The sequence below is a fragment of the Vulpes vulpes genome, chromosome 2, assembly GCF_048418805.1.
Source record: "Vulpes vulpes isolate BD-2025 chromosome 2, VulVul3, whole genome shotgun sequence".
In the NCBI taxonomy this organism is placed as follows: domain Eukaryota; kingdom Metazoa; phylum Chordata; class Mammalia; order Carnivora; family Canidae; genus Vulpes; species Vulpes vulpes.
In genome coordinates this window covers 55,112,806-55,123,965 of record NC_132781.1, presented here as the reverse complement: position 1 = coordinate 55,123,965, position 11,160 = coordinate 55,112,806, and the positions used below count along the sequence as shown (strand labels likewise).

At 49.4% G+C, this 11,160-nt stretch overlaps 1 protein-coding gene across 1 annotated transcript; it reads right to left on the bottom strand.

The window, feature by feature from the left end:
• Positions 1-30: 30 nt before the first annotated feature.
• Positions 31-11,159, bottom strand: TRUB2 (TruB pseudouridine synthase family member 2). The gene is made up of 8 exons (XM_026009419.2): positions 10,952-11,159; positions 10,481-10,612; positions 8,193-8,267; positions 7,124-7,185; positions 5,700-5,781; positions 2,154-2,226; positions 1,508-1,644; positions 31-801 (listed from the first exon to the last, which is right to left on the bottom strand). Exons 1-8 carry the CDS (start codon positions 11,157-11,159, stop codon positions 518-520), a joined length of 1,053 nt encoding a protein of 350 aa, XP_025865204.1. The 3' UTR covers positions 31-517.
• Position 11,160: the final 1 nt, after the last annotated feature.

Below are 11,160 nucleotides of genomic sequence, written 5' to 3'. Positions count from 1 at the left end.
GAGCTCTTTATATATTACAGATTCTCATTCTTTTTTTAAGAAAGATTTTATTTATTTATTTGAGAGTGAGCGCACACATGAGCGGGGAGGGGGAGGAGAAGAGGAAGAAGCAGTTTCCCCTCCCCGCTGAGCAGGGAGCCCCATGCAGGCTCAATCTCAGAACCCTGAGATCATGACCTGAGCCAAAGGCAAACACTTAACTGACTGAGCCACCCAGGTGCCCTTGGATACTCATTCTTAAACATATCATACATATTTTTACCTGTCTTATCATTTGTTTATCATCTTTTCCTCCATAAAGAAATTTTTCCTTTGACCCCAATTGGGTCAAATCTGTTGGATCTTTTTTCTTACAGCTTCAGAGTTTTATGTCACATGTAGAAAAGTTTCCCCTACTCTTGCTTTCTGCACAGTTATCAATTCCAGCTTGCCAACAATTCTTATCTTATACATTCACTGCCCCGCCAGCCACCTGGACTTTCAATGCCCGGAACAGCTCTCTAGCCCTGAGCCAGAGCTAGGCACTCTGGAGTCCCAGAGCCGGCCTGGACATGGAAGCTGCTGGATGCCCTGGCCTCAAGCTCTTCTCCAGCTGCGCTGCCACCCGGGGAGCAGCAGCCTGGATGGCATCCTGGATGCTGTGTAAGTCCCACTGGGTCCTCAGGAGGGCATCGTCCAGAGTGAAAAAGCCATCACGTGTACGCCGTACTTGGGAGCAGACAGCAGTGGTCTTCAGCTCCAGGCCGATCTCATGCACCAGCCTTCTCAGCTGCTTCTGTGTCTCATGCATGCACTGCACCTCTGCCAGGGACACACAAGAGATCTGAAGGTTGGGAGCACAACCTCTGGTATCTTCTGATCCAAATCCACACCCATGATACCTCTTGGCTGTGTGATAACCTTAGGCTTTGCTATTCAAAGTGTAGCCCAAGGGCCAACCCTGAAAGTTTATCATACGTGCAGAATTTTGGGCCCCACCCAGAACTGCAAAATCAGAGTTTGCTTTCTGGGCAGGTTAACTCCCAGAAGGTTGCCCGGGTCTAAGACCTGCTATGCTCAGCTGTAAAATGGGAGGTTGTGAGGAATTTAAGATACAAGGTACATAAGGTGCTTATTATTGGGAGAGTCCTGGTCAATACTCAAGTAACTAAGACAAAGAGAGAAGAAAGGAGGGAGGGGCTGAGCTGGGTGGGACTGGGGTGGTGAGGATGCCCACTGCAGCCCACTGCAACTTGAAACACTTGGAGGCTCTGGAAATGAACAGTTAAGTATAACTTGCTCACTGAGGTCTAGCTTCAAAGGGTGACTTGGCAGCAAACAGAACAGCATTTGATCTGGGTGCCATGTGATGGGCCAAGTCCAGTCCAGGGCTGAGAAGGAAGCTGGCCCCTGGTGCATTACCCAGCAGAGGTCAGGGCTAGCACGCGCTGGCCTCTGCAAGGGCATTCCACAGTGACTCCCCAAACCCAGGAGCCCCGCACTGCTCCACCTTCCTGGGGCAACTTACCCATGAGGAATTCCGGAGGTGCAAAGTAGAGGCATCGGATGCCCGTTACCAGCATCGGGGACTTATCCATGGGCCGGATTAAGCCTCTCACAGCCATATCATAGGCCTCCTGGGTCTGCAAGTCCAGGTTGGAGTACCTGGGGATCAGAAGGGGGTTGGCGTGGGATGGGGAGCTGGGCCTACTGTTTACCCCTGGCCCTGACCCACTCATAAAGAGCCTTCCATCTTTCCTGTTCCTCCAGCCCCCTTCTTCTCTGTCCCCTCCAATCCCTCAAAGCAGGCTCTGCCCTCCTCTGCATAGTTCCCCCAGCTTCCACGCACATACTGCCTGCTGCTACACCCTGCCTCTATGTCCTGGGATGTGGGTTCCTGACTTTCCTCTCCACTAAATCATATGCTCCCACTGACGCTAGCGGGGGCTTCTTGCTCCCCCCTGGTCTCCCCAGCGGCTGGTCTGGCACAAAGAAACACTTCTGTGGGCTATGAAAGGTAGAAGTGGTTCATGTCTGCTTTTAGGCTCTAAAAAGATCCATGGAATCTGCCCCAGGGTGGGCAGAGCCTACATGGAGCCCAGCAGGCACTTCTTACTCTTGCAGCACCTCCCCAAGGGCCCCTTTCAGGAAAGTGTGGATTGGGCCCCACTTACATCACCAGGGCCTTCTGATGGGAGCCCTGGATCAGGGCCAGGATTCGGTCCAGCTTCTCTCTAGTCACATGGTCTGGAAAAGCCAGGGGACAGTCAGCACACAAGCACCTGCTGAGGAAGGGCCGCAACAAACTGGCAAATTCCCTTCCTTCAACCCAGCTCTATCCTTGGAAGTCAGAGGAGTCCCAGAGTTCCCATTTAGGGGGATGAGAGTCCTTTGAGAATCTTACAAAAGCCAGGACCTCTTCTCAGAATGTTATGCCTGAACTTAACTTTGTGAGGACATTATTAAGGGGCTCACAGACTCCAAGTTAACAAGTTTCTTTTTCTTTTTTAAGATTATTTATTTACCCATGAGAGACAGAGAGAGACAGACAGACAGAGGGAGGCAGAGACACAGGCAGAGGGAGAAGCAGGCTCCATGCAGGGAGCCTGACGTGGGACTCGATCTCGGGTCTCCAGGATCACGCCCTGGGCCAAAGGCGGCACTAAACTGCTGAACCACCCGGGCTGCCCAACAAGTTTCTCTTGGAAATCAAAGCCATCATAAGACTTATCCAATATATATATTTTAAAAAGATTTTATTTTATTTATTTATTCATGAGAGACAGAGAGAGAGAGACAGAGACATAGGCAGAGAAAGAAGCAGGCTCCCTTCAGGGAACCCAAAGTGGGACTCGATCCCTGAGCCCAGGATCACGCCCTGAGCTGAAGGCAGATGCTCAGCCACTAAGCCACCCAGGTGCCCTGACTTCTCCAATATTCTAAGCCAAGTCCCTTGAGCCCCAATTTGTTTGTTTGTTTATGTCAGAGACCCTAGGAGGGAGAGTACCATCTATCTGAATGCAGAAACAGATGGCAAGAATAGGGAGTGGCTCTGCCTGCTGGTCCCACTGAGTGACTAGGGCAGGCAGCTGCTAAGCCTGGGGATGCATACAAACTGCCTGGAGGCTGATCCGGTGGCCCATCTGGGCAGGCGCCAGCTTCTGGCTCTAAAGGCCAGAGTTCTGGGCTCAGGTGTGATGACCAAAGGGCTGCCAGCTTGGGAGGGCCTAGGCCTCTTATCCCTTCTGTCTGGCTTTTTTTTTTTTTTTTTTTTTGTCTGGCTTTATTCATGCTGTTGTCTTACCTGAAATGTACCCACCACTTCCTCCCCCCACCTCATTTACAGCCCAGTTCAAATGTAGCCTCCTCCAAGAAGCCCTCCTAGAGCACATCACTTCTTTCTACTGGCTGCTGCCGATCTGCACCTGGGTCTCTTCCCTAGCATTTAATTTGCTTCGGTTTTAACAGTATCTTTTAGTTACATAATTGACATATGAATCTTAAACTTTTTTTTTTTTTTAAAGATTTATTTATTCAGAGAGAGAGGCAGAGACATAGGCAGAGGGAGAAGTGGGCTCCCTGCAGGAAGCCCGACGCGGGACTCGATCCCGGGCCTCCAGGACCACACCCCGGGCTGCAGGCGGTGCTAAACCGCTGCACCATCGGGGCTGCCCATTTTTTTAATATATTTTTTAAAGATTTTATTTATTTATTCATGAGAGACACTGAGAGAGGCAGAGACACAGGCAGAGAGAGAAGCAGGCTCCATGCAGACAGCCTGATGTGGAACTTGATCCTAGGACTCCAGGATCACACCCTGGGCCAAAGGCAGGCACTAAACCACTGAGCCACCCAGGGATCCCCAAGAAATTTTTTTTTAAAAAGATTTTATTTATTTATTCATAGAGACACAGAGAGAGAGAGAGAGAGAGAGAGACAGAGACACAGGCAGAGGGAGAAGCAGGCTCCATGCAGGGAGCCCGACGTGGGACTAGATCCAGACTCCCCAGGACCACTCTGGGCTGCAGGCGGCGCTAAACCACTGCACCACCAGGGCTGCCCTAGAAATTTATTATTATTTTTTTTTTTTAGAAATTTATTTTTTAAAGATTTATTATATTTATTTGAGAGAGAGAGAGAGCACGTATACACACACACAGGGAAAAGTAGCAGAGGAAGAGGATCTATGTAAGTACTCCTCTTCTTTAAGAAATTTAGATTAGGGGGCACCTGGGTAGCTCAGTGCGTGAAGCATCTGACTTTTATTTTTTTAAGGTTTTATTATTTATGAGACACAGAGGTAGAGACATAGGCAGACGGAGAAGCAGGTTCCCTGGGGGAAGCCCGATGCGGGACTTGATCCCAGGACCCCAGGATCATGACTTGAGTCAAAGGTAGATGCTCAACCACTGAGCCACACAGGTGCCACAGCATCTGACTCTTGATTTCAGCTCAGGTCATGACCTCAGGGTCATGGGACACAGCCCTCCATTGGGCTCTGCACTCAGCGTGGAGCCTCCTTAATATCTTCTCCCTCTGCCCCTTCTTCCTACACACATGTGCATGCACTCTTGCTGAAATATAAATAAATAAATAAATAAATAAATAAATAAATAAATAAATAAATAAATAAATAAATAAATAAATACATCTTTAAAAAAAAAAAAGGAAGAAAGAAGGAAATTTAAATCAGCATTAACAAGCATCGCCCCTCCTCCAAATTCTGGCTTCCTCCCTACCAGAAGTGTCAACTTGGTAACTGTCTTTAGACATGTTTTGTATGCCGACACACCCACATGTACAGATATATAGTGTTACTCTGCCACATTTACAGTCCTCTCCAGAAGATGCAGAGGTGTGTGTTTGCTCTCCCTGCTAGATTGAGTTCACTGAAATTAGGGACCTCATCCGATTCATTGTATCTCCCCCTCCAAGAGCCTGGAACATGGTCAGTGCCCCAAAACATCAGTCAAATAAGAAAATGTAATAGATATTATAGAAAGTGTTAGAACATAGAGTAAGAAATGAAGAATAAGCCATCCAACTATACATCCACCCACTTACCCACCCACCCATCCACCTTTCCATCTTTCTACCCAACCAACAAGCACTTCCATGTCCCAGGCTCTGCACTGCATGGAACTACAGGAGTGGAATGACATGGTCCTTGCTCTCATGACAGTGTGGTGGGAAGACAGATATTAAATAATCACTAATCATGGGGTGCCTAGGTGGCTCAGTTGGTTGAGCATTGGCTTGTTGATTTTGGTTCAGGTCACAATCTTGGAGTTGTGGGATTGAGCCCTGAATCAGGCTCCATGCTCAACAAGAGTCGGCTTGAAATTCTCCCCCTCTGCCTCTGCCCCTCCCCATGCAGTGTGGCTTGCTCACTCGCTCTCTCTCTCTCAAACAATTTAAAAAAAAAAACCACTAAGCATTAGTTGATTACTGTTCTGAGAGTCCATGTAATTCATCTGTGGGTGAGAGGAGCTTCCCTGAGGTGACATTTATGCTAGGTAGGGAGGCACAGGGGAAGCACAGGGCATTTGTACCTGGAAGACAGAGTGACATGTCCAAAGCCCTCCAGTAGCCAGCTCAAACTTAGTGTGTTAAAGTCACTGAGGGCTATGTGGCCTGTGTAGGGGTAAGGAATCAAGGGAGAGCAAATGCAAAGGCAATCATAGCTACTCCCATTGCCCTAGGCTCCTGTGGGCTCTCACCATATGTTGACTTCTCCACCAGCTGCCCATCCTCACAGAAGTCATCTGTGGCTTTGCCCAGGAGGCCACGTATTGTGTAATCCTATGGGGATAGAAAAGGGAAGATGTGGTTAGTGTCACTGCTCTCCCTCAGCACTGAGAAGAGAGGTGTGTCACTTTACACCCCCTCCCCCATAACCTGCTAGACAGTCTGCAGGTGGGGCAGGGTCCTCGGGTCTCCCGTTAGGGAGCCAAGCACTCAGCCCCCACCCAGCCACCTTACTGCGCTCCCAGGGAAGGGCACCAGACTTCCCTATGACAGCAGGCACTTGCCCACAAAGGGCAGTGACAGCCCTACCACAACCACCCCATGCCTCTGATCTCCTCTTAGCCTGACAACTCCTCCCAGTGCACCCAGTTGACTTTTCTCCAGCCTCCAGATATGATCTGTGCAGCTAATGGCCTCTGCCACAAGGAAGAGATGATGGCAACAGCAGTAATTTATTGAGCATTTACCATGTGCCAGTGACTGTGCTAAGTGTGTTGCATGGAGTTAGCTAACAATCTTCAGAGTAACCCTATACAGGAGGTACTATCATCTCTCCCATTTTACAGATGAGGAAATGGAGGAACCCAGATGCTAAGTAATCCACACAGGGACCTACAGCTGGCAGGACAGGGAGGGAATTGTTTCAAACTAAAGCCAACTGGCAGGCAGCCCAGGTGGCTCAGCAGTTTAGTGCCGCCTTCAGTCCAGGGCCCGATCCTGGAGACCTGGGATTGAGTCCCGTGTCGCGCTCCCTGCATGGAGCCCGCTTCTCCCTCTGCCTCTCTCTCTCTCTGTATCTCTCATGAATAAATAAATAAAATCTTTAAAAAAAGAAAAAACAATTAAAAATAAATAAATAAAGCCAACTTGCTCCAGAATCTGTGCTCTTAACCACTAAAAATGGAGGCTCTCTAATGCAGCACCTCTGTCCCCACTCAAGGTACCAGACCCTATGGCCCCAGCCCAGATGCAAGCTCCCTGATGCGTGGATGGTGACAGCCACTTCTCAGTCTTGGGGGGAGAGAGGAGTGGCATCATGATCAGGCTCTGGTGTCAGATCCAGGTTCAAATCACAGCTCCATTCCTTACAGGCTGCACAACTCTGAGCAAATGATATCCCTTCTCTGTGCCTCAGTGGTCTCATCTGGAAGGTGGGTTGTGAGGCATCCACAAGGAGTCCACGTGCAATGCTCAGTGCACAGTGGCTGGTATGCAGTAAAGAAAGCTGGAAGTTATTACCATGCTATTCACACAGTCTCCCCCAGCACATGGCCATGAAACAACACTGGCTAATGGCCTAGGTGTTCCCCCACGGAGTCCTCTCAGCTTGACTCTCACCGGTGACCCCCAGGGAAAGGACCAAGGGCTAAATGAGCTGTCCCCAGCGCCCCCATACCTTGGTGAGGTGAGCATTGTACATGCTGGTGAGGAGCCTGCGTCCATGTCCCACGCCGAGTACTGGAAGACACCCAGGCTGATCTCACACCTAGTTCCCCCTCCCCATTTCCCTGGGATCTCCAAGTCCTACAACCACCACCAGAATACTTCCACCTCTGATGTTACTAAAAATGCAAGTTTCTGGGCCCACCCGTTTGTACTGACTCTGACTCATGGAGGGGAGGGGCCTCGGATACTTTGTGAGAGCCCCAGGGGGTTCTGATGCACTCAAAAGAAAGAGACCACTGGCCCAGTCACATAGACCTACACTCAAATCTGGGGTGGCTCTAAGCTTGTCCATTAGCCTCCTTGGGCCTCAAGCTTCCCCCATCAGTAAAATGGGGATACAAAATACTTCTGATCCCTGTGGCTGTTGTGAAGATTGAGGCAATGCACAGAAAGAAGTCAGAACAAAGGAAGGGCCCGATAAAGGGGCACTGTGGCCATTCCCTGCCTGTTTCTCCCTCTGGATAAAGCAGAGAATGACCCTCCATTCACTCCTGGAGAGGGAGGACAGGGAGCGGGAGCATGAGATCATGTCTGCCTGCCTGTGCCCAGGAAATGAGACAAGGGGATTGTGACTACCGCGCATGGAGGATGTGGCCACCGCCTGCCCTGGGGACACAGATGGTTCATGACTCAGGGCTTTGTGTGTCCAGCTCCAAAGACATTCAGATCCTGGCCGGTGAGGCCAGAGTCATGCTCTTGGCTACCCCCCACAAGTGAAAGTTTTTGCTCCCTGGACCAGGGTCATTCACCAGCCACATAACACAGAACAAGTCACCTAAGCTCCTGGAGCCTTCTTTTCTTCATAAAATCATAAACTATCTAATGAAAACATATGCACAAAGTGGGCAATTAGGACATTCCCCCCATTCCACCAGCTGATCAGACTTGGGGCAGGAATCAGGGAAGGAGGACAGCGGTGGGAAACGGCTGTCAGGCTGGAAGTGGCCTGGGTTCATTGTTGCTCCCCAGTCTTCCCCCAAGCCTGTATCTCTGCACCCTAGGCTCACTACATCACTTACCAAGCACCCCAGACGCCTGGGCATCCAGACGGTGTCCCACACCAACCTTCAGGCTGGTGAATGCTGGTCCGCAGACTAGAAAGAAACAAACAAGGTCCCTTTTCTCAATGAATCCAGCCTCCAGGATGATTTCAGCCTGCACAATTGCTTCATTCCTAGGACGTAGCCTCATGGACCCCAAATCAGGGGTCCAGGGGACCAGGATCAGGTTGGACTCTTGCTTCCTACCATGGAATCTGGGGCCCAGAACCATTTCCTCAGCTCCCTGGGCCCAGAAAAAGGGTTTGTTAATCTCCCTATCATCATTCCCCCTGTGAGAGGTTTTTACTGGACTGGACATAACACTGGGACTCAACTTTCCTACTAAGCTGTGGCAGAAGAGTCTGCCATCCTGGTAAGAAAATGGAGGTGGTAAGTTCCTGAAGGTGGGGCCTGGGTCCCTAGTTCTACCCCCAGAGCCCAGAATTCACTAGGTGCTCAGAAAGTAACTACTGAAAGAATGAATAACTCATTAAAAATATATACAGTAAAACATGTGGGGGGTGGGCTGGGGGGCTTAGTTGAGCACCTGACTCTTAGTTTCACCTGGAGTCATGATCTCAAGGTCCTGGGATTGAGCCCTGCTTTGGGCTCCACACATGCACATGTGCTCTCTCTCAAATAAATGAATAAAATCTTTTTTAAAAAATGTGGGTTTTAGGGATCCCTGGGTGACGCAGCGGTTTAGCGCCTGCCTTTGGCCCGGGGCGCGATCCTGGAGACCCGGGATCGAGTCCCACGTCGGGCTCCGGGTGCATGGAGCGTGCTTCTCCCTCTGCCTGTGTCTCTGCCTCTCTATCTCTCTCTGTGACTATCATAAGTAAATAAATAAGAAATTAAAAAAAAATGTGGGTTTTAAAAATAAAAAAACAAAAATGTGGGTTTTTGTGTATATCTCAATAATGCTGTTAAAAAAAAAAAAAAAAAAAAAAAGACTGCATGAAGGAATGAGCCAGAAGCATATACACTTCTACAGAACAAGAGGTACTTAGGGGAAGGATACAGGATGGTTAAGAGCCTACTGAATATAGGCTAGGTTACTTAATGTCAACATTGAGCATTTGTGAAATGAGAAAAGGACTCACTTCACAGGGTTGTGGTGAGGATTTAATGAAATGGTACTTGGCGAGAGCTTAACACAGTATCTAGTATAGAAGAGATCCTCAGTACATACTTGTTATTGCTACACTGTAGAGTCACTAAATATCACTGCCAAAGGGTTTAGTGGTTTCTGATCAAGTCTATCAGTCTTCCTAACACTGTCTAGTGACAAAGAAGTCATTATCACTAGTTCCATTCTTGGGTAGCTTTGTTAACTAAAAAAAAAAAAAAAAAAAAAAAAAAAAATCACTCTTTCCGGGCACCTGGGTGGCTCAATGGCTGTCTGCCTTTGGCTTAGGTCATGATCTTGGGGGTCCTCAGATAGAGTCAGACATCCTGTTCCCTACAGGGAGCCTGCCTCTCCCTCTGCCTATGTCTCTGCCTCTCTGTGTGTGTCTCTCGTGAATAAATAAATTAAATATTTAATGAAAAAAAAATCACTCTTTCCCAAGAACCCAAAACATCTGCCTTAGGACTTCTACCTGAAGGTCTCATTTCCCAACTGGAGTCCCAGAATAGTTAAGAGGTGTCAGCAGGGGGATCCCTGGGTGGCATAGCAGTTTGGCGCCTGCCTTTGGCCCAGGGCGCTATCCTGGAGACCCAGGATCGAATCCCACATCGGGCTCCCGGTGCATGGAGCCTGCTTCTCCCTCTGCCTGTGTCTCTGCCTCTCTCTCTCTCTGTGTGTATGACTATCATAAATTAAAAAAAAAAAAAAAAAAAAAAGAGGTGTCAGCAAACTACAGTCCACAGGCCAAATCCTCAAGCCTGTTTTTTTAAGCCCATGAGTTAATTTTTTTTCATATTTCAGTGGTTCCAAAAGAATCAAGAGAATAATATTTTGTGACATAGGAAAAGTATATGAAACTCAAATGTCACTTTCCATAACTAAAGCTTTATTGGAACACAGTCAGGTTCATTGCATTCCATACTACCTACAGGTTCTCTGCACTGCAATGGCAGAACTGTGTCTGCAAAACCTAAAGCATTTGCTATCTGGACCTTTCCAGGAAAATTTGGCGACTCCTGGTCAAATACTTCATCCCCACTGCGGCCCATCAAGGGATCTGGGACGGGAATCTGAGTACCGACTGGGACACGGACTCTGCGCAGAGACTGCCTGGGAAGTGACACCCAGGCCCCCTTACCCAGGGGATGGTTGGTGAGGGTGGGCACACTGGTGGCTGTGAGGGTAAGCTCCTTCTCTTCATCGCTTCCTACGGGTCCTAGCAGGAAACGAACACGCTGTTCAGGGGCAGGAGGCTTCCCAGCGTTGACACCTGAGTACACAAAGGTAAAGGGCATGAGGTCAATTCTGTCCAAACACCTGGGGGGTGGTGGGACCGGGAGGTGTGCAGACGTAGAAGACAAAGCCCACGACGTATAGGATAGCAGTTCAGAGACAGGCCTGGGTTCAAATTCCGACTCTACGACTTAGGATAATGGACACTTTCTGGCCATCTGAACGCAGGGGAATGCGAGGAGTAACGGTGTACAGAATAAGCTCTGCCCAGGAGCCTGGGTCACATGACTTCATTTTGCCGGAAGGATGAGAGGCGGAGGTGGACTCCCGGGAGAAGCGGGGGAGCGGGATCGTGGGTCTGGTTCCAGGCACTCACCCTTCAGAAGCTGCAGCTCCACGGTGTCCCGCAGGTGCTTCCACTTTAGCCCCGGGGGTTTGTAGACCGCGAAGAGCCCCTGCAGCCGCGCCAGGCCGCAGGACCCCATGCTCAAAGCCCGCGGCGCTGGCTGGCGGAACAGCAGCTCTTGAACGGAAGTGCCGTACGGTCCCACCCTAAATGAGGTCCGGACCATGAGTGCCGCCATG

Bases quoted from the DNA above. Each gene is read 5' to 3' on its own strand.
- TRUB2 (XM_026009419.2), bottom strand. From the start codon at position 11,159: ATGGCGGCACTCATGGTCCGGACCTCATTTAGGGTGGGACCGTACGGC. The intron at 8,268-10,480 runs GTAAGGGGGCCT...GTTTCTTTCTAG, and splicing joins CCTCACCAACCATCCCCTGG to TCTGCGGACCAGCATTCACC. The intron at 7,186-8,192 runs GTAAGTGATGTA...GGTGTCTTCCAG, and splicing joins CCAGGCGTCTGGGGTGCTTG to TACTCGGCGTGGGACATGGA.